Raw genomic sequence first — 19,794 nt, 5'->3', positions numbered from 1 at the left:
GGGACCTGGGCGAGTTCGGTCATTGGCCAAGGCAATATGCGTCGACCTTGAATATCCCGAACATGACGGAGATGATGGCTTGAGAGCTGGATGGTGCCTCCCACGACTGCAGCCTGGAAGGGTACAGGATAGCCGAAACACCAATATCGATTCTTGAATTAGAGTGATTCGGTGGGCCACGACTTGGGCCGGCGGACACCAACGCAATGTGCTATTGCATGTGACGGCACCTGGATAAAGGACGAAATGGCGGTGTCAAACACGGTGGATGCCTCACGACCTCCAGTGTGACGCTGGCATGATGCTCGTCCCGGACTCACAGAGCTCGTTCGTGTGGACTGGACGTGTTTGACCCGGGGCTCGTGCTTCCGCGCGTGCACTTAATGATGCGGAGACGTTTGTCCTACCACTCAGCAGCCAAGCAAACAAAACCCTCGCTCGAGATCGACCCTTTTCGATCCATCGAATGCGACGTTCTGGCTCGCCTGACTGTGCTTCAAACAAAGGATGGGGGAGTCAGCTGCAGTCTGCAGCGTAATTAGCCTTATGTTGCTACCCGAGATGGGCTCGTCGGGAAGCAGCATGAACGCGCGTATGGCCATGCGAAAAACACTCTGTTGGTGATTTGTTTGTGTTGCCAACCCGTCCACGGATGCCTGCAGCTGTCAGAATCCCGGAAGATGATCTGTCTCGCTCATCCCGGCAGGGGATCAGCCAGGCTGATAGTGTGGACATACTGAAGTCATTGATTTGGATGCTAGTCGCCTATACTAGCAGAAAGGTTTGTGGTAGGTGTCAGGAAGCTTCTGGATCGAGAAAGAGGTGTTCGCTCAGTAGGATATGACTCCGTGATTGATGTTGATGTTGATCAATGTACACATCTGACGGTGTTACAACGCTGACCTCGTTCATGGACGTGCTCAGGGTTAGACCGCCATGGGTGGGAAAGTTGAATCTGGACCGAAAATGCTGCCCTTCCGGAAAAATTCGTGGACGTTACTGTTGTCACTCGCACTTGGAGTATGTCCTGAATCACCGAGGTCGACTGACTCTGTTCGTTGCCTTTTGATGACGACTTGAGGGTGCTGACGGTCCTGTTGTATCAGATCCTGCTGTTCGTCCTCAGGAGATGTACCGTTCTCGAGCGTTCCTCGCCGCTTTCGCTTGCGGTTGGCGAAAAGTACGAAATCTCTCCACCCTGGTCTGGCCCAAAGCTGCTCTGGAGACTCAAGCGAAGCCATCTGATCTTGTAATGACGCTTGCTGCTCTTCCGGAACGTTCAAAATGCGGGAGCTTTGAATGATCTCTCGCATGCCCCCGTCATCTTCGACGGCCTTTACGCGATGCTCTTCGGCAGTCATTCGCTTTGATCGCTGGAACATCTTCTCCTCCACGGTGTCCTGTAAAAGAAGAGTCTCCACATGCACCCGTCTTGTCTGCCCAATCCTATGCGCACGTTTGATCGCCTGCGATTCGATCTGAGGTCGCAATACTGGGTTGACGAAGTATATCCTCGAAGCACTGCTCAGGTTCAGACCAAAAGCAGCTTGACCAACGTCCATGAGCAACACTCTGGTATCTGCTCCCAAGTCGAAGTCAACGACGTATTCGGACTTCAGGCGATTCTGGAGGGTCTTGGCATAGATCTCGTGCTTGACATCAAGCAGTTCCAGGATTTGAGCAATGTAGTAAGCAATGTTGTCGCCCTCGTAGAAGACCAGTATCTTTTCGTCCTGATAGTACTTCATGACCTGCGATATAAGGTATGACATCTTCGCTGATGTCGTGCCCACGACGCGAGCTCGCGAATACTCTGAATTGGACCGCAATTGAGGATCGGGGATAGCACTGGGTTGGACTGATTCAAGATCGTCATCGTCCTTCTTCGGCTTGCGAGCAGGCTTCTCCTTTCGTTTCTTAGTAACACGAAAAGCTTTCATGGGCAGCCGAGGACTTTTGTCGTTTCGTTTGCGAGGTTCACCGTCGATCGAAGACATAGGAATGCCAGACTTGGACAGGAGCTGCTTCTCCGCGAGAGCCGCCTTGATTGCGCCCTTCTTTGTTGGCTTCTTGATCTTCGTCTTGTCCGTGTTCGTTGCCATACTGTGTGCATCGCCAACACCTTGTGCGGCTTCCTGCTGTGCCGTCGGCGAGTCTTGCAAGGCCGCAAGAGCTCGAATGCCCTGACCAGATAGGCCTTCCCCTGGGTCATCCTGTGCGATGCGTTCGTTTACGAATCGCTGCGCGTCCAGTAGCTGGGTAATACCAGTGAGAACAGGCGATTTTGAATCATCAAAAGCCCAATGCTCAGCTGATTGTTCTGGCCATTCGTCGATGAAAACACCTAGCTCGTGGGACTTGCTCAAGGCTTTCCATCCTCGAGAATTCAGAATAGCATCTGTACACTTCAGTGTCTCGGTCATTAGCACACGATCTTCTTGAGTACATCCCGTGCCTTCCTTAGCGAGATACTTCTTCGCGTTTGACATCGATGCCAACACGTCATCTTCGCTGAAGCCGGTCCAGAAGAATGTGCTCTTTCTCAGATTGCCGACAAGCTGATACCGCGATCTCTGGCTGTTGGGATGAAACAAATAATCCGCATCGGTCCTTTCTGACGTAACAGCATTCGCTGTCAGGACTAGTGTGAAGAGATTTGCAGTGAAGATATCGTAGAGCGAGGGCTTGAGGCGTACGACAGAATGGTGCAGTGGCGGGAGCTGAATGTCTCGTTCAACATCCTCTGGACGTGTCTTGACGACCATACCCTCCAAAGTTCTTCGTAGACATGTGGAAAAGCCTGAGAAGGTGTGCCGGTGGTCTTCATGCCGGAAAACGTAATCCTTCCAGATCGCTCGACCTTGTGAAAAGGGCTCGACGTTAATGAAGGTGCTTGCCAGCGACCCGAGACTATCGATCGCACCGGATCTGTCCTCGATTGGGTTGAAAGTGCGTCTGCGTTCGAGTAAGGCATCTCTACTCTCCTTTGACTCGGAGATGACGGATGTATCGACTTCGACGCCGAGAAGATCTCGTGCTGGTGTGCCGCTGACACTCCACCGATGGTCGGCCTTCACCAAGCGATTTGCCACAATCACGGTATTGGTGTTGCTGTTCGAAAAGAAGTGTCCTTCGTCGACGATTATACGCCTGAAATGGAGGTATTTCAATGGCGAATCGTAGAGAGCATCTTCTTGCAAACAGTGACAGTCCCTGCGACGTGTCGCTCCGATGTAGGGGCAACGGCAGACTAAGGGCGCTTTCGATACTCGCCTGCCTTCGCTGTCTTGCCCATCTCTGCTTTCCATGTCAAATCTGTTCCTCGTGAAGAGAATGACATCGAATGTTCGCAACTCGTCGGGCGGTGGAAGGTCCTTGCGGCGATCCTCCATCACAAGGACTTTTAAAGCTCCTGTCTCGACGTGCTTCTGGATCTCACTGCGCCATTGCTTGAGCAGATTTTGCGGCACGACAATGATCGTCGTCGTTGTTAGGATAACTCGTTGTGGAGGTGGCAGTGTAGTGTTGCGGTTCCAGCGGATTGGGACTCTTGGAATTTCATAGCTTCCCGGATTTTGATCGAGCATTTGTACACATTTGTTGAATTCAATTCCAGTTGCCTGGCGCTCACGCTCGAATTCGACTTTCCAAGGTATTGATTTCCTGTTGATAACCGACACTGCCATCTCAGCCAGGCTTGCCACCTGTGGCCGGATTGGTATCGATGAGTACTGCACGGGTACCTTCGGTGGATGGTCGCGAGTTGACAGGATGAGAGCGAGGCAGATGAGAGTTTTCCCAAGACCCATGGTCTCGGCGAGAATGCCGCCCTGACATGATTGTTGCAGCGGGGCGTCTCGTGGGAAGTCCAGGTCCCTAGCGTTGTAATAGAACCGATTGCCGTCTGGAGCGATCCTCTCCTCATATCGAGGATCGAGTTCCATGCGAGACATGCACTCGCGATGGACTATAGCACCAGCTGAGCGTCTCTGGTAAGGGTATAGAGGGGTTTTCAGTCCACGAACAGTAGAATCACAGTCCAGAAGATCTTCCAAAGCTTCTCGAGGATATCTTTGGTCGATGTCTGACGGCCGAGGATTGGGAGATGGCAGCTTGTTGAACAAGTAAAACAAGCTTGAATTGTCCTCATCCGCACTCGCCCAGAGGTCAAAAGGACATTTCTGATCCGAGAGGTAGCGACCGTTCCATGTCTCTGATGAAGTGTCGATTTCACTCAAAAGACCTTCCAGTGCCTGGACGAGTTTCTTGTCGCTGCGATTGATGACTGCATTGCCGACATCGCTGTAGAGAAGATAGATTCGAAAAACAAGCCATGCATCGTTCGTGATCGATCTTGTTGACTGGATTCGAATCCAGCCGTAATTAAACAACCTTGCAAGATTCGACGCGATGCTTTGGTCGAAAGCCAGCACAGGCAGTGTCGTAATGCCCACCCAGTCACCAGGGCTATCGTTGGCTTCTGAGTTGGAAAAGTCCTCAAAGCATAGACAACCGAGCGCCAGAAAGTTGGAAATGTCTGATCTTATGGCGTTCGCTCGGTCAGACTGACTGGGGTCCTTTCGTGAATACCAGAATGGGTCTGTTGCTCCAGGGGAAGTCGCGGCAGATGAGTTCAACGACAACGAGGATCGAGAACATTTTGAACTTTCTGAAGTAGCCGATGATGTTTGCCCATGATTGGTTGAATCGCTCTGGACTCGTACGTCTTCGCCGTCGATACTTGAGAAGAATGGGTTCGACATGGCGAGAGCTGGAGATGGTGGCGGAGTTGTTTTGGGTCAGGACAGGGAGACGTCCATCAGCTTTTCCATTGAAGTTCAGAGGTGGGAGACGTTGGGCATGGGCATAGAGAAATAATGTCCCTTCAGTTGTAAAATCACTCCCGGGTTCACGTGAAGTCCATATGAGCGTGAGGCAGACATGGGACGCGGGCTTGGGAGGGAAGGAGTGCGGATGTTGTGCCATAAGTCGAAGACTATGCGACTTTTGGCCATCGCGCCTGCGTTCCTCTCCAGTTCGTTCTTGCTACCGAATCGAACCATCTGCAACTTTTCGCACAATCGCCTTCAAGACATCTCTTGGGAGACAATATTCTCGCCAACATGGCAGAAAAAGCCAGCCAAGAGCAAGCCGCCAAAGACAGAATCATCAGCCACATGAACAAGGATCACCATGACAGCGTGAGTGTCGTACAACTCCGCGAATCCTTCAGCTCACTGACTCTACATCAGATCGTGCGTTACCTCGAGCACTATGGGAAGCGGTCTTCTCTAAGCGCATACTCAGGCCGAATGACAGATGTCGACCTCAATGAATTGACACTCTCTTGCCAAGGAAAGACGTATCGCGTCCCATTCGAGCCGGCGATGTCCTCATACAGAGAAGCTCGCAAGCGAGTGGTCGAACTCGATAAGGAATGTCGCAAAGCCTTAGGTCATTCAGACGTGACTGTGAGGCAATACGTACCGCCGAACAATCTCATATATCGTCTGGAATTCCTCATCATCTCGGCGACGTTCATCTCGTACAGCCAAAGGTGGTGGTTCGCCGCGGGAGGTCCTGTCGAGCGACTACTTGGATCGACATTCGCCCACTTTAGCTGGACGATTCAGCCGTGGTTGCTTGCTGCGATGGTTAGCATCCATGGAGCAGAGGCAGTGTACTTCGCGCTCCACAAGTTGCGAACTCACTCAGTCAATCCGAGATCATCCACTTGGTGGCTTTGGACTTTCAGCTGTTTCATCGAGGGACAATTCGTATATCGACGGTTTGAGGACCTGGTCAAGTCGCAACGGGAGAAGCAGAAGCATTGAAAGAAGTATGCAAGCACGTATAAGACAGTGTTCCGGTGTGATTGTCGTTGACACACTGAAGAGGCCAAGGCAATTGCAGTCCGCTCGATTGAGCACAATGAAGTTCTGTACACTGACTTCCTCATGTCAGCCAGCATGGGTCTACATGTACAACGCCGGTCCTCGGAGTCGAATATGGAAACCGACCTGTTACCATCCCTCTCTACTTGAGCTCTGTGAGAAACTAACGTGCTGACACCATTTCGTTTCGGCTCGGCTGAGAGCCAATTCAAACCTCGATGTTGGCTGGAATCGCATGCATCGATGATCAAGTCGTCAAGCCCTCGTAAATGAGCGAAATGGGTATCGCTGGCGTACCGTCACATGTTGTCCGGATCGAATAGTGTGATCGACTGTGCCATGTCGACGAGGCTTCCCGCGATGCAACTCACCAGAAATGGTGATGCTGCGTCAGACTTCATTTTTTTCATCCCTTTCTCCTCGAATGGAGACATTCTAATCCCACAAAAGCAACATCGAGATGCTTCTTCCGTCGCTCCCCGGAATATTCACATCATTCGTCGTGAGTGTTCACGCCACACGTCGCGTCGGCTGCAAGCCCGAAGGATTGTAAGCGATCTGCAGGCGCTCTGATCGATCGGAGGCACAAGCAAGTCCACCCCTGCAACCTGTGGCTGAAGACGCAGCAGGATGGAGCATTGACGCAACCGCGATGCGCATTGGTCTTTGCGGCGGTCTTGAAACAGGTTTGGGGGGTGAGCTAAGTGTGCGTCTTCTTCTCGAACCGTGACTTTTCTCTTGACATTCCTCCAGCGTCTATCCAAACCCACATTCAACTCTGACTACAACAAGTTCAATCCATCATGTCGTCTCAGCAAGAAGAGCAACAAGCATCCGCCTCTGGCGAGGGCAACCTCAACATTGGCGCAAACGCCTCCGGCAGTGCACAAGCAAGCCAGAAACAAACCAAGCGCACTCCCAAGAAGTTGGGCCAGAAGCAACAACAGCAACCAACACCAGCCCAAACCGACGAAGCCGACGGTGAAGCCGAAGGCGAAGCGGAAGCAGACGCCGGCGCAGAAGCAGAAGCCGACGGCGAGGAAGAAGCACAAGAACCCGAACCTCAGCAAGAACGCCAACAATCCCGTCGACGACAGAGCCGCGGCCGTGGTCGCAAGGGCGGCCAGGAGAGCGATACTGAATCAATCGCTCGCAGCGACGTGAGCGCCCAAGGTGGTCGTCGCCAGCGACAACGCCAGAAGAAGCAGCAAGCCCAGACCAAGGGCTCCCAGGGCGGCCCACTCGACAGCGTCACTGAGAACGTTCCCGGCGGCGAGCTCGTCGGCCAGGCTGGCGATCTTGTCCAGAACACTGCTGGCGATGCGGTCAACCAAGTCGGCGATACTGCCGGCAAGGCATTGGGTGGATTGACGGGCGGTGGTGACAAGGGAGGTGAGGAGGAGGGCGGTGGGGAGCAGCTTCGTCTGCGATTGGAGCTTAACCTCGACATTGAGATCCAGCTCAAGGCGAAGATTCACGGTGACCTTACTCTTGGTCTGCTCAACTAGAAGATGGGATGGATGTTGTATTTTACTTGCGTAGTTTCCTATTGTGTGTCTGGAGTTGATTATGGAAAGGTGTAACTGTACTATCCGTAGCTTGAATTTTCATGTCCCTCAAAACCAACCAACCTTCTCATTCTCCTGAACACCTCCTCTCGTCCACCGCGTACCTTTACTCACCTCACGCAGACTTTCCCCATCCGCCAACAAATTCTCGGCCTCGTCACGATTCACCCACCCCAGCAATCATCCAACCACCTTCGCCCCATAATGACGAAATTCCACTCCGTCAGATCGGATGGATGACAGAATCGCAGCACAACCATCCTTGCATCCCAGCGAGAATGGTTTCACCTCCCACAGACCGAGCATGCCTAGCGCCTCCACTGCCAACTTTCGAACGCCTCAGCTGAAGTCGCCGTGCCTGAACTCTGATGGCCGAGAATGCCACGATCGCCACGAATGCCACAATCTTAACGCACTTTAGCAACAACGGCCGCGTGGAGATTGCGGCGTCAGAGGCTGGGGAGCCGGTGTCTGGGTGGTGCGAGGAGCCACCTGCGCCATGACTTCATCCACGGTGGGGACGGTGGGGTTTTGGATTTGTGGCTGACGAATGCATGGGATGCTGGAGCCGGGGATCCACAGTTTGGGGCCAGTCCTCCCTCCTCGATCGGATGGCAAACAGGTTTCTGTGAGAGTGTGCGCGCATTGTGAGTGGCCTGCCGGCGGCTGCTGTAGGGTCTCAGGTGGGTGAAGGGTCGAGCTCGTCTCTACGTACTCTGCTTCCTGTTCGTTCTGGTCTGGATCTGTCTAGTATACTCGCCCATCTCTGACATACACCTCCCCCATTGACCTGCATCCATACCCCATTGGAAACCAACACATCCACCCACCCAACATGGCCGCCAACGAAGCCGACCGCCGCAGATTCATCGAACAGCCTAAACTCGAGCATCTCTCCGAAGAAACCCTCCAAAACCCCCCCAAGCAACGCACCGTGCAACAACAAGAAAAACAAGACAACCTCATCAAAAAGGAACGCCGCGACGTCGGCATCGACACCGCCCGCTCCCGCTCCTCCTCGCGACGAGAGCGCCGCAAACGCATCAAGCAGGCCTTCGAGGAGGGGACGTACATGAAGACAGGTTCTCTGGAGGCGCTCGAGGAAGCCGACGCCAACGGCGACATGCAAGCGATGCGGCCGTTTGAGCGAATCGGCCCGGACAGCACGTCGATGGATGGGCCGGTGACGATGGCGAGGGCGCAGAGGGGCGAGATTCCCGTACGAGGCTCGAATCCGAATCAACCGTACTACATGACGCCGGAACCGGCGACGGGCGGCGTACGTATCATCCACCCCCTCCACCATCCACCATCCCTTGGGAGAAATGGGGAGTAAAGGACGACGAGGCTGACATGGACCTTCACAGTCTGAACTCAAAGACAAAGACGGCCTTAAGCTCTCGCTAGAAGCGAACCTCGACATTGAAATCGAACTCAAAGCCAGCATTCGCGGGGACCTGACCCTGTCGTTATAGTAAGTTACCAAATCTCCCTTAATCCTCACACATCATCCCTCTTGCCTTGCCTCGCCATGCTCCAGCCTCCACTCCAAAGCATCTATCAAATCAAATCGATCCAACCGCCCCAAACATAAGAACTTCCCCAAATCGGTGGAAAAGGCTCTTACCCAGAATAACAGTGCCTAGTGAATAACTCAACAACTCACCACCACCACACCAACACCACACCTACCATACCTACCTACCTCCACAACCACCCTTGATCCCAACTATTTTTGGGTACAAGAAACCACAACCACCAAACACCGACCGTCGCCTTTCCCCCCCCCCAATCGATGCTGGAGCTGGCTGGGGGGCGTTATTACATGTATCTTGAGAGATCTGATGAAATGCATGCTTACTTTGACACCTCACAGTGAAGCAATGTGATTTGTGATGAAAATTGGGGAATAAGAATGGCGTAGATATGGGGGGCATTCATCATCATCTAGGGGAATTGAACTGTTTTATTTTAACGAAGAGGGAATTGTTGATTACTGTCTGTTTACTTTGTGTGTATGTATGGGTATCTCTCTCTGTGTTTTGGCGTGGTCGTTTTTTTCTTTCAAACACGGCCAATCCTGTATGCATTGGTTTGCTCTTTTTGTTTCAAAGTTCCCTTCCCCTGTTCACCGATCAAAACGAAAAAACGCTTGCAGTACGAAAAACACAAACGCCACGCTTCGCTCAAAATCATCAACCCCTCTGCTGTCCTCTTCCCTCACTTCGACGGCTTCTCTCCCGTCCCAGAACTCGACCGGAAAATCACCCGTCTCGTCCCTCCAGCCTTGCCCAGCTCCCCGAAATACTTCTGCTTCTCATCTTTCGACTTCTCTGCGCTTGCTTGCTTGGCACGCTCGATCATGCCTTCAACCCATTTAGCTTTCTGTTCAGGGAGAGCAGACTTCTTGCCGCTGGAAGGACCCGCCAGCCCGACTTCTCCTGTGTTCTGCCTGCTAGGCGGTCGGGACACATTCGCGGTCGAGGGGCGAGAGCTTCCGGAAGATGACTTTGGGGTTGATCCCATCGTCGGCGTCTGTCGTCCTGTTGTGCTGGGTGTTGATCGTCCGTTCGACAATACAGGGAACGACCACTCGTTATCGCTGTCTTTGCTGGATGGTCGCGGGGTCCCAAGAGGGCCGGGCACCGGTGACTTTGCCCTGTTCATCTCAGCAGCGCCACTAGCCTTGCGAGATCCAGGTGCGCTGGTCACGGTCTGCACCTCGAGATTGCCTTCGGAGACAGTCCGGCTGCCGTGGTGTTCTGCGTATTGTCGAAGGTAATCTGCGAGGTCTGCCCAGCCACCGCCCACACGGACCATCACTCGCTCACCCTCTCCCACAAGGCGAACGAAAAGTTTGATGGGCTCGTCTCGCCCAGATGTCGTGAGGTGGTATAGCTTAACCTCTGGTTCTGAGGCTGAACTCGTCTTCTTGGGAGACGATTCTGCAGGCGCAATGGTCATACCTGCGGCACGAGAAGAACGACCAGATTGGATCTTCGGTCGTGGGCCGTTATAGGCGGGGCGAAGTGAGGGAGTCTCTGCACCAGCCCTTGAAGCGAATCGGATTTGGCCAGGCAGAGTCTCCAAAACCTCTGATACGTGACGATCGAACGTATCTTCCTCCACGACCCGCGAATGCGATGTCTTTTGAGGCGAAGAGATCGGGCTCGAAGGCGAATTCTCCACTCGTAACGTGCTCTTGCCACGTCGCTTGGCCATAGCAACGTTAAGTGGAGCGGACGGGGAAGTATTCTCGTCTCCCAGAGGAGAGCCATTCACGTCGCTCTTGGCTGGACTAGAGCGCGGGAGACTGCGCAAAACAGTCGGAGATTCTTTTCCAACCAAAGCTGGCGGCGGCGTGGCACGACTTGAGGCACTGACACGACGTGGAGGAGGTGTTGGAAAGGCAACCATCCCTTTATACGACATGGGCCCAGCTTCATCTGCGTCTGCTCCCCCTGCGGTCGATGGTTCTCGGGACCGTGGAGGTGTCTGGGGCGGTGTGATTCCTGGAGAAGCGCTGCTACGTCGCGATAGCCGTGGAACATCAATCGTCTTCAGCTGAGAGCGAGGGAAGGCTTCAATGGATGCGATTGAAGCTCGCTTGGCGGCTTGTGGTCTCTTCTCCGAAGGCCTGTCCACGTTCGACTCATTCTCGGGAATGGTAAGCTTCAAGGAGCGAGAAGTGTCCATGGCACTGCCGTCAGAGCCCACGCCTCCATGATCCAGCGTCGATCCATTCGCTTGGTCTTTACTAGACGGTCTGGACATTGCAGGAACATCTGAACGGCTTGCACCATTCGGCAAACCTGAAGAGGATCCAGTGCGCTGGTTATTGACAGATACCATGTCCAGGTAGCTTCCAGAGTACTTTGACATCTCCGGCATGTGCTTTCGAACGTTCCGAGGAAGCGAGGCTGGTCGTCGATAAGTGTTCGTCCAGGGTGTCGTCCTCGTAGGCGCTCTTGCGGAACCCGGCCGCTCTTCTGGTGCAGCGGGCAGAGACTCAATGAAAATACGGTCGAACTCGTCACTCAGGAGCGCGAGGTCTGGGCTATTGACCTCAGGTCCAGAGTCTGCACGGTGTCTAGAACTGTTCGAAGGCAAGACGTCCTGCTTCTCGAACATGTTGTCTTCTTGGGGGGTATCGGCAGGGGACGCCAGAGGCCAATTATTTGGTACACTCTCTTTAGCAGGAGAGTGGAAAGGGGATGACAGATTGGACGGCTGAGGTTCATCTCGCATGATCTCGTTGATCTCGCGGTAGTGGTCCTGCGTATAGTACGGTGGCTCCTCATGCGACTCGCCGGTGTCATACTGGTCAAACACTGACCCATCGTGCTTCGCAGGCAATTGATCAGTCTCAGGACTGCCAACTTGAGATGTCTTCGATGAGCTTGTCGCCGACGGGACAGAGCTCGCCATGCTGGTAGCATTGAACTTCGAGCTCGCAACTGAGACCGGCGAAAGCGGATTTCGTTCTGCGGAGACAGACCTGTCGTCCGCGTTGGTGCCCGAACTCCACTTGTTGCTGGTCGTCCTCTTAGGCTTGACCTGCTCAGGACTTCGATCTTTCTTGAACAGCCGTGTGAACGCGTTACTAGCGTGCTCAAATGGCCGCACTGGGCTTTTGGACGTCTTCATCAATGATTGGTTTCGTTCGATGTCGTTCAAGAACTGTGCACGTCTCTTCGCGACCTGGCCCATTCCATCTTCCTTAGAGACGGAACCTGATGACGGGACTCGTGCAATGCCCTGTCCTTCAACAGCTGAAGTAGGTTCAACGTCGCTCGATATTAGAACCGGAACAGGGCGTGTATCGAGCTCGGCTGGACCACTGTCGGCGGACGACTCTACTGCATGATTGCCAGGCTTAAGTGCTCCAGTCGTTGCCGCTGGAAGCTCTTGGGATCTAGCTAGAAACCCAGCCGCATCTGTAGATCGCATAGACAGTCGTCGAACGGCATCATGATCGAGTGCAGCGTCTTCGAGCTCCGAGATTTGATTTCTCGTGGCAGGGCGCTGGTCCTCTGCATCTGATCGAAGCGGTCGAGCCTCAAGCTCTGTTCGATGAATGCTCCCACGCCACTCATGCTCGAGCACCTTCCTCTCTGCTTGCACCACCCAAGCCCCATAGGAAGATTCTAATAGCTCGAAGTCATCGATCCACGTGTCGGGTAAGGAGTCATCTCGTCCTTCCAGATTGTCCAGGAATCGATCGAGCTTGCCGCCCAGGCTACTAACCTGTGCCTCTAGCGTATCTTTCATCTCCTCCATTGTCTGTCTATCGAACTTCTCCTGGCTGACATCCGAAATGGCAGAAGAAGGCGCTGCTAGCGCTGCCCATCCATCGTCTAGGTCTGTTCTCGCCTGCTTCAAATCGCGCAGGTAGTTTGGAGCGCTGCGAAGGATGATCAAACGGATTGTCCAAGTATCCAGTAACCGATTAAGTTTGGAAAGGAAGGGCAAAGCGTGTAGAATCGTCGCAGTGACGACAGCTGTGTAATCGTCCAATTTCTTCATGTCTGTCGTTGTGCTGTTTGCGCCAAAGTTGCTGTCTCTTGATTGTGGCCTTGATTCGACCCGGTAGTGCGAGCTCAAGACGTAGTCCTTCAACTCCTCGACATTGATCTGGTCCAGACTGTGCCCAATTTCATCTGCTCGTCTCTCGTATTCTTGCACGGTCGTTGCTGGAAGACTGCCCCAATATTCCTCGTCGGCGTCGACCCCGTTTGCCGAAGATGTGTTGTTGTGTTCGAAGTTTGACATGCGCATCTTCTTTCGAGCTGGTTCAGGGACTTCGAATGTGCCCGACCACTGCCAGTCCTCCAACTCCCTGGTCCATGCCCGCAAATCGAGGCATGCTTGGGCTGCCTTTGCTCCCAAAGCTCGTTCTGAAATGGACGTAGTCTGTACAGTCCTCATCAACACGTCCGGCTCTTGGCCACCCATGTCTTCTGGATCGGAGACGAAGGCTCGCAACGTGGTGGTAGGCGAAAGGTCTCGCAACAGCGGGTCGAAGTCACGAGCATGCTGGCGAGCCGGCGAGCGTGATATGGAACGCGAATGGAGGTGGCCTTTGGGCCTGGGCAGAGCCGGGGCATTGGTGAATGGATTCCCGGGATGCATGGCGACAATTTGGTACGGCAAGGTGAAGCACGCCCGAGAGGAGCCGCTAGCTCAAAGTTGTTGCCATGAAGGTGTGCTCAAGACGACTGAACCCAGTCGGCGCTCGTCAGGCAGCTGGACATGCACGACCGCTCACATTGAGACAATGGCCGGGGCGGAAGGCAGAGTGCGACTCAGACAGCAATGAAACATGGGCAGCAGAAAATGGGCGGCCGAGAGTGTGTGGTGGTGAAGTGCTGGCTTTAGCACGCTCGATTAAGGTGCAGCGGCGAATTGACTAGCGCAGCCGCGTGCTCACGGCCCAGATCCAGCCAATGGCCGCCTCGCCCTGCGCCCGCCAAGTTGGAAGGAGCAGATCCTCCAAATGCAAGGGTCCCGCGACAGCTTCTTCCCCCATTCACCTGGATTGATGGTCTTGTGCGCTGGTCAGACCGCAGAGGCGTGGCAATGTGGTCCAGCGTCGCGATATTGCTTTGTGACGGCCACACGCCTCCACTCGTAACAGTCGCTCCTGCCTCTTTGAGACACTCCAGAGACAAGAGGGTAGAGTTCGGTAGCGCATCTGCCAGAAGCCTTCTTTTTCGCTTCTCAACCCCTGGCCGGCACGCCGCTGCAACACTCTTCTCCCCACGCCGTCTTCAACCTCACGCGGATCATCGATATACATGCTACCGCCGTGCATAGCAGTCTCATTCACCGATGCTCTCCCAAGCTTCATTATGTCGCTGATGCTGATAATTACAGACGGCCGAGCTATTTCTGGGCTTATCCAGAGCTAAACAACATCTGCTGGACGGGATGCCCCTTCCGATGCGAGCTTCCACCCGGTTTCCGTGTTACGCGTGCCTCTCCCAGCGATGCATGTCAGGCTTGTTCGACGTTGCGGATCTGGAGACAGTGCGGATATCAACGTGCATGCATGACTTGTGAGCTGCATTGGCCTGTTTCAAGTGTCAACGCCACCAGTTGATCACAGCACTTCGACTTGAGACTGGACTTTCAACCCAATGCAGGCCACGACTTGACTGACTCACGGATACCGTCCTCGCCAACTTTGCTAGGGACCATGGCGATATCTAGGCTTCTCACGCTCTGCATTGCCTGCAAGAGTGAAGAGTGATGGAATATTTAGCAGTGGTTCGAACACTCTCCTTCAATTGCCGGCGTCCAATATTGTCTGGCTTCGAACTTACGTCGATCCATTCGATCTGCCACTCGCCGCTGCTGCTCCACTGCTTCTCCAGGCACTCAGGATGAGGTCTACAATGTGGTCCATTCCTTTCCCGTTTTTGACCTGCGCAAAAATCGTTGGTCCGCCCTCACTACCCGACGACGGTCAGCCAGGCAACGCTCTTGCAGGAAGCAACGCAACTCACCGGATCTTTCTTGCATCTCGGTCCATGACATTCAGGTCCGCGCCAATGAGCTCTGCCAGGTCCGTTTTGTTCACGATCAAGAGATCGCTCTGCGTGATGCCCGGACCGCCCTTCCGTGGAATCTTATCACCTCCGCTGACATCGATCACGTAGATGATGTAGTCTGCCAACTCTCGAGAGTAGTTGGCAGCCAAGTTGTCACCGCCACTCTCAATGAGCAAAATCTCGGTGTTAAACTCTTTATGCAGATCGATCAGAGCCGCCAAGTTGGCAGAGATATCCTCTCGCACTGCAGCATGCGGGCAGCCACCTGTTTCTATCGCTCGGATCCGCTCTGCCGGTAGAGCTTTGTGTTTGGTGAGGAACTCGCAGTCTTCTCTCGTGAAGATGTCGTTGGTCACAGCAGCGATGTTGTACTTGTCACGAAGTGCAAGACATAGAGCGAGCATCAGGGCGGTCTTGCCGGAGCCGACTGGTCTGCATGCCGGATGTGAGTAAGTCTGATCCCAACATGATCACAGAATCGGATCTTTCTCAGGACATACCCACCAATACCTATGGTGAAAGCTCTCTCTTTCCAGTCACGACCTTCGATGATGGGCATTTCGCGACCCAGAAACGATCCTGGCCCGTCGAGGATCTCATGGCTATGGCCATGGTCGGCTGTACCTTCATGGGAGTGCGAGTGACCGTCGTGTGAGTGTGCCATCTTGTGCTGCAGTTACAAAACCATGAGCAAGTTCTCATCTGCTTCTTATCAGTTGCTCTGCGTTGATGTGGGGTCAAGTGGGGTGTGTCCCTCCGGTTCCTGGACAGTGCTTGGCAGGGGAACTTGTTGGTCTCGACTTCACTTCCGCTGTCATGACAACATGTGATACTTCATGTCTCATCATTGTTGTCGGAAAATGCTCTCCATCGTGTGAGCTTCAACGAAAAAGAACAGCGTTGGCGATGGAAATAAAACGTCGTTCAGCTTTTAATCAACTACCAACCTCATCCCATCAAACATGGACTTCGCCCCCATTCAATACACCCAGATCAGCCGATGGATTCACAGGCGGAAAGTTAGCGAAACAGAAAATACTCACACAGAGTCAAATCCTCAATCAATCTCTCAGCGCAATGAATTCGAACAACAAAAACCCGATCCCCACTCAAACCTCGCCTTCAAAGCAATAGCCCTCCTGAACCTCCCCGCCTTCATCAACTACACCCTCATCAAATCCCGCGCCACCCTCAAAGCAATCCAAAGCTACGAAACCTGGTCCAAATCCTCCCTCCTCGGCCGCTGGACCTCCCCGACCCTCGAACGCTGGAACTGGAAACAACGCATCATCACCACGCGCTCCAAATCCCTAGGCGCAGAGGAAACTCTGCTCTGGACGAAACGGCTCGGCCTCTCCTCGACAAGCCCCCTATGGACGTGGCTCACCTCCGGCTTCCTGCACGAACGCCCAGACCACCTGCTAGGCAACATGCTCGCTCTCCTCGCGTACTCCCCCCTCTGCGCGCGGATCCCCGGCATGTCCGCCCTGCACGTCGGCGCCATAACCCTCGGCGCCAGCATCCTCGCCAGCGCCGCCCAGCTCCTCGAGTGGCGCCTCCGCAGTCACCCCCTAGGCGGCGCTTTCGGTGATCGCAGAACCGCCATGGGCGCCAGCGGCATCGTCTCCGCGTTCGCCGCCCTCGCCGCTGTCGCTGCCCCGAACGCGAGGTTGGGCATCCCAGTTGTCGATTTCAGCGCGCCCGTGTGGGTTCTCTCGGGCATGCAGGTCTTGGGCGATGTGATGGGGTTGTTGAGGTTGGATGAGGTTTTCAAAGCTAGTGGCAGTACTAGTAGGTCTTGGAGTCAGCAGAGGCCTCGCGTGGGCTATGCGGCGCATTTGGGTGGTGCTGTGTTTGGGGTGGTGTATTACTTTGCGGTTTTGAGGAATCTGCAGGAGAGATCAGAGGATGATGGAGTCGAGCTTGAGAATGGCACAGTCGTGATAAATCAAACGCCACGATGACATACTGCGATGTTCGAATTTCACGGAATGATTTTCCTTGGACTTCTGAGTAGCAATTCTGCAACCCCTGAAAGGAGATCGAAGGATGCCGAAGAATCAGAATCAACAACGGCACAATAGTACGTGAAATCCTGTAATAACACCCCGTGACGTGAAAGTAGTTTCAACAAGCTTTTATCCCCCTTTCGCTATCGAAAGTGGATCAGAAGTTTAAGTACACGAAGAGTAAGCCTTTGTAAGGTCAGAAGGCGCAAGATACAAAAGGGACGACCGGGGGTGCTTCGTCAAGCCCTTGGCCGAAGCCGCAAATTGATGAATCCGCAGCCAAAGTGCACTTGGGCGATGATGCTCCTCACAGTCTCCAAATGAAGTATCCACATCATCCCTCCTCCCCCAAAAAGCCAAGAGCAGTATGTGAAGTCGTAGTCGTCGGTGGTCGGAATGGTCGTCGCAGATCGTCGTGGTTCCAGTCGGGCGTTCGCCATGCCGTAACAAAAGAAGTTCCAGCTTGTCTTCCTTCCCTTCCCTTGCCATTATATCTCCGCTCCAACGCATTCCAACTCAAGTGTCGAGAAAAAAGAAAAAGAGGAAACACAAAGCAGCAGTCCTGGTATATCCTCCCAACGCCGTAAGCCGGCTGGTCTGTCTTGAAAGCATCATGTCGTTCTCATCTATCGCATTCGGGTCCGGGGGTATAGTGTCAAGTGACAAAGTCGAAAGGAGGTAGGTGTATGTACCGTGTGAGCACAGCTACTGGTGTAGCTGTCTCTTTGGGATATGTTCAGACATTCCTCCTACTCGGCAGATTTCGTCGTAGCAGGTGTTAAGTCGGTGAGGTAGTGGAGTCGATGAGCATAAGGAGTTGATGAGGTGGTGTGGTGGTGGAGTCGATGAGCGAGTCGGTGAAGTTGGTGAGGGTGTGAAATCGATGAGGGTGTCCTGTCCATCTCTTGGTTGGAGATTTCCTGAAAGTGCGAAAATCGTCGGTCAAAACGAGACTGCACTTCAAGTACTAAAGACATGGTTGACGACACCTTCCTCGGTCTTGATCTGTGGTGCGTATGGATGCTCGGCAGTGATGTCCAGTCCATAAGTCTGCAGCGCCTGGGCAAGCCTAATGTTGCCCACTTTCAGGGTCTCCAGATAAGATGCTATCTCTTGGAGGACCTCTGAACGCGACAGACCCGACTTTCCTGGCTGCAAGCAAGGCACCATGCCCTCGAGGTCTTTGTAGCCTCCGGCAATCAGCTCTCTCCGCTTCTTCTCCGACTCGATGTGATGCTGCCGCTTCTCGGCATCAGTAAGAGTCTCGCGATTCTTCTTTTTGCTCCGACCATTCCGGTCAAACTCCTCCGGCGAGTCTGGGAGTCCCGGCATGGTGGATGACTTGCGACGCTTGTGTGGCGACTCCATGCTGCCCACGTCTTCTACACCCCGACCTTGATATGATGTGAACTGCGCTTCGCCTGGTCCCTCCATTTGGCTCTTGCGACGCTTGCGGTCGCGTGGCTCAGCAAACTCGCCTTCATCTTGCTTCCTCGTCGATGAGGTCATGTTGCCCCATTGAGAGGCACCTGAGCCGCCGTTGGTAGGAGGTCTCGAGTTGTCTTGGCCCTGAGAGCCGTTCTGCTGCTGGTCACTCATTGTGCGATGTGCTTGTGGGCGCGTTGCTGCTTGCTCTGCACCTGGCACGTTGAGTAGATTGCCTTCCTTGTCTTCGTGGTGAGCCTGAGTAGGAGTAGCGGATTGAAAACCGCCGCCGGTAAATGAAGTGTCGGTGCCAAAGCTCATACCGTGGCCAGACTGGTATTGTTGTTGTTGGAAGTCAGACCATTGATGAAGAGGTTGCTCGCCATAAGACATGTGACGAGGTCGCGTTTGTGATCCGTGCGCTGCTTCACTTGGAGGCGGCTGCGGCGGGTACATGTGATTGTGGCTGAAAATAGGCTGACTTGGATAAGTGAAGGAGTGATGACGTGTCTGCGTAGGCACAGCGCGCAATTGAGCCTGGCCTGGCACGCTTGGAATATGAGCCGAGTTCTGTATCGGAGTTGGCATGGCAAAGTTGCCCCATGATGCGCTGATACCAGGGACATGAAGGCCGGAGTAGTTTGGAGTCGGCGTTGGCGCCTTCAAGTTGTGAATCGTAGAAGCAGCCGAGATATCGTCGGCGTTCATGTGCTGCTGTGCCGGCGGCTGATTCCAATGCTCAGTGTGGCCGATCTGCACGTTGCTGCCGTTTACGTGCGACTTGTGGTGAAGTGAGCCTAGCGCAGAGCCGCTGCCATTGCCGAATTGGTACATGAAGCCGCTATTCGCAGCCTCGTGGCCCTGCGGCAGGCCGGTATCGTAGGGAATGAGGTTCGACGTGATACCATTGGGGTCGTTGAAGAAGCTACTGAGGAGGGACTGGTCTGAGTGGGTCAACACCGGTGGCCCAGAAGGCGGTGTTCCCAGATCGCCAGGGTCGCCGTATTGGAACTCTGGAGTATACGCCGTCAGCAATTGTGGAGAGATATACCCTTCCACGATGTACTGACCTCCTAAGCCGAAGCCAGGTTCCAAGCTCTGCGGAAGGTGTTGGTCCAAGACCAATGCCATATCGCCAAAATGGGCTTGCTCTTGATGAGGGTGTTGAGAAGACTCCTGATGCTCGTCGTCTTGGTGTGTCTCCTCCTCCTGCTGCGTGCGCATGCTGCTATTGAGGGCAGCGGACTATTCGTAGATGGGTAGTGATTGTTGACTGGATTGGTCGAGGAGAAGGATCATGGTCTGGTGGTGGTGTGTCTTGTAGTGGAGAGGAAGGCGGCTGGAG

The 19,794-nt window shown here is 53.9% G+C and overlaps 8 protein-coding genes across 8 annotated transcripts; 4 read left to right on the top strand and 4 right to left on the bottom strand.

The window, feature by feature from the left end:
• Nucleotides 1–403: 403 nt before the first annotated feature.
• Nucleotides 404–4,763, bottom strand: M409DRAFT_64817 (uncharacterized protein; the record flags this gene model as incomplete). The annotated part of the gene is made up of 3 exons (XM_033816239.1): nucleotides 404–409; nucleotides 1,185–4,537; nucleotides 4,571–4,763. The coding sequence occupies 3 exons, from the start codon at nucleotides 4,761–4,763 to the stop codon at nucleotides 404–406; spliced, it is 3,552 nt and encodes a 1,183-aa protein (XP_033670705.1).
• Nucleotides 4,764–5,123: 360 nt separating this feature from the next.
• Nucleotides 5,124–5,834, top strand: M409DRAFT_20229 (uncharacterized protein; the record flags this gene model as incomplete). The annotated part of the gene is made up of 2 exons (XM_033805288.1): nucleotides 5,124–5,201; nucleotides 5,253–5,834. The coding sequence occupies 2 exons, from the start codon at nucleotides 5,124–5,126 to the stop codon at nucleotides 5,832–5,834; spliced, it is 660 nt and encodes a 219-aa protein (XP_033670704.1).
• An 863-nt stretch (nucleotides 5,835–6,697) lies between these two features.
• On the top strand, nucleotides 6,698–7,402 carry M409DRAFT_52310 (uncharacterized protein; the record flags this gene model as incomplete). Its single annotated transcript, XM_033812048.1, has 1 exon — nucleotides 6,698–7,402. The coding sequence occupies one exon, from the start codon at nucleotides 6,698–6,700 to the stop codon at nucleotides 7,400–7,402; it is 705 nt and encodes a 234-aa protein (XP_033670703.1).
• Nucleotides 7,403–8,297: 895 nt separating this feature from the next.
• Nucleotides 8,298–9,351, top strand: M409DRAFT_20227 (uncharacterized protein; the record flags this gene model as incomplete). The annotated part of the gene is made up of 3 exons (XM_033805287.1): nucleotides 8,298–8,741; nucleotides 8,830–8,936; nucleotides 9,339–9,351. The coding sequence occupies 3 exons, from the start codon at nucleotides 8,298–8,300 to the stop codon at nucleotides 9,349–9,351; spliced, it is 564 nt and encodes a 187-aa protein (XP_033670702.1).
• Nucleotides 9,352–9,682: 331 nt separating this feature from the next.
• M409DRAFT_20226 (uncharacterized protein) lies at nucleotides 9,683–13,594 on the bottom strand (the record flags this gene model as incomplete). The annotated part of the gene is made up of 1 exon (XM_033805286.1): nucleotides 9,683–13,594. One exon carries the CDS (start codon nucleotides 13,592–13,594, stop codon nucleotides 9,683–9,685), a length of 3,912 nt encoding a protein of 1,303 aa, XP_033670701.1.
• A 1,225-nt stretch (nucleotides 13,595–14,819) lies between these two features.
• Nucleotides 14,820–15,673, bottom strand: M409DRAFT_31961 (uncharacterized protein; the record flags this gene model as incomplete). The annotated part of the gene is made up of 3 exons (XM_033810245.1): nucleotides 14,820–14,916; nucleotides 14,971–15,447; nucleotides 15,516–15,673. Coding segments are annotated over 3 exons (732 nt in total), but the record flags the coding sequence as incomplete, so codon positions are not given.
• Nucleotides 15,674–15,977: 304 nt separating this feature from the next.
• On the top strand, nucleotides 15,978–16,979 carry M409DRAFT_20224 (uncharacterized protein; the record flags this gene model as incomplete). The annotated part of the gene is made up of 1 exon (XM_033805285.1): nucleotides 15,978–16,979. One exon carries the CDS (start codon nucleotides 15,978–15,980, stop codon nucleotides 16,977–16,979), a length of 1,002 nt encoding a protein of 333 aa, XP_033670699.1.
• A 1,005-nt stretch (nucleotides 16,980–17,984) lies between these two features.
• On the bottom strand, nucleotides 17,985–19,673 carry M409DRAFT_52306 (uncharacterized protein; the record flags this gene model as incomplete). The annotated part of the gene is made up of 1 exon (XM_033812047.1): nucleotides 17,985–19,673. The coding sequence occupies one exon, from the start codon at nucleotides 19,671–19,673 to the stop codon at nucleotides 17,985–17,987; it is 1,689 nt and encodes a 562-aa protein (XP_033670698.1).
• Nucleotides 19,674–19,794: the final 121 nt, after the last annotated feature.

This window comes from Zasmidium cellare, assembly GCF_010093935.1.
Source record: "Zasmidium cellare ATCC 36951 unplaced genomic scaffold M409scaffold_9, whole genome shotgun sequence".
Lineage (NCBI taxonomy): Eukaryota > Fungi > Ascomycota > Dothideomycetes > Mycosphaerellales > Mycosphaerellaceae > Zasmidium > Zasmidium cellare.
Note: the sequence above shows the minus strand (reverse complement) of the source record. Positions and strands in the feature narration are given on the sequence as shown.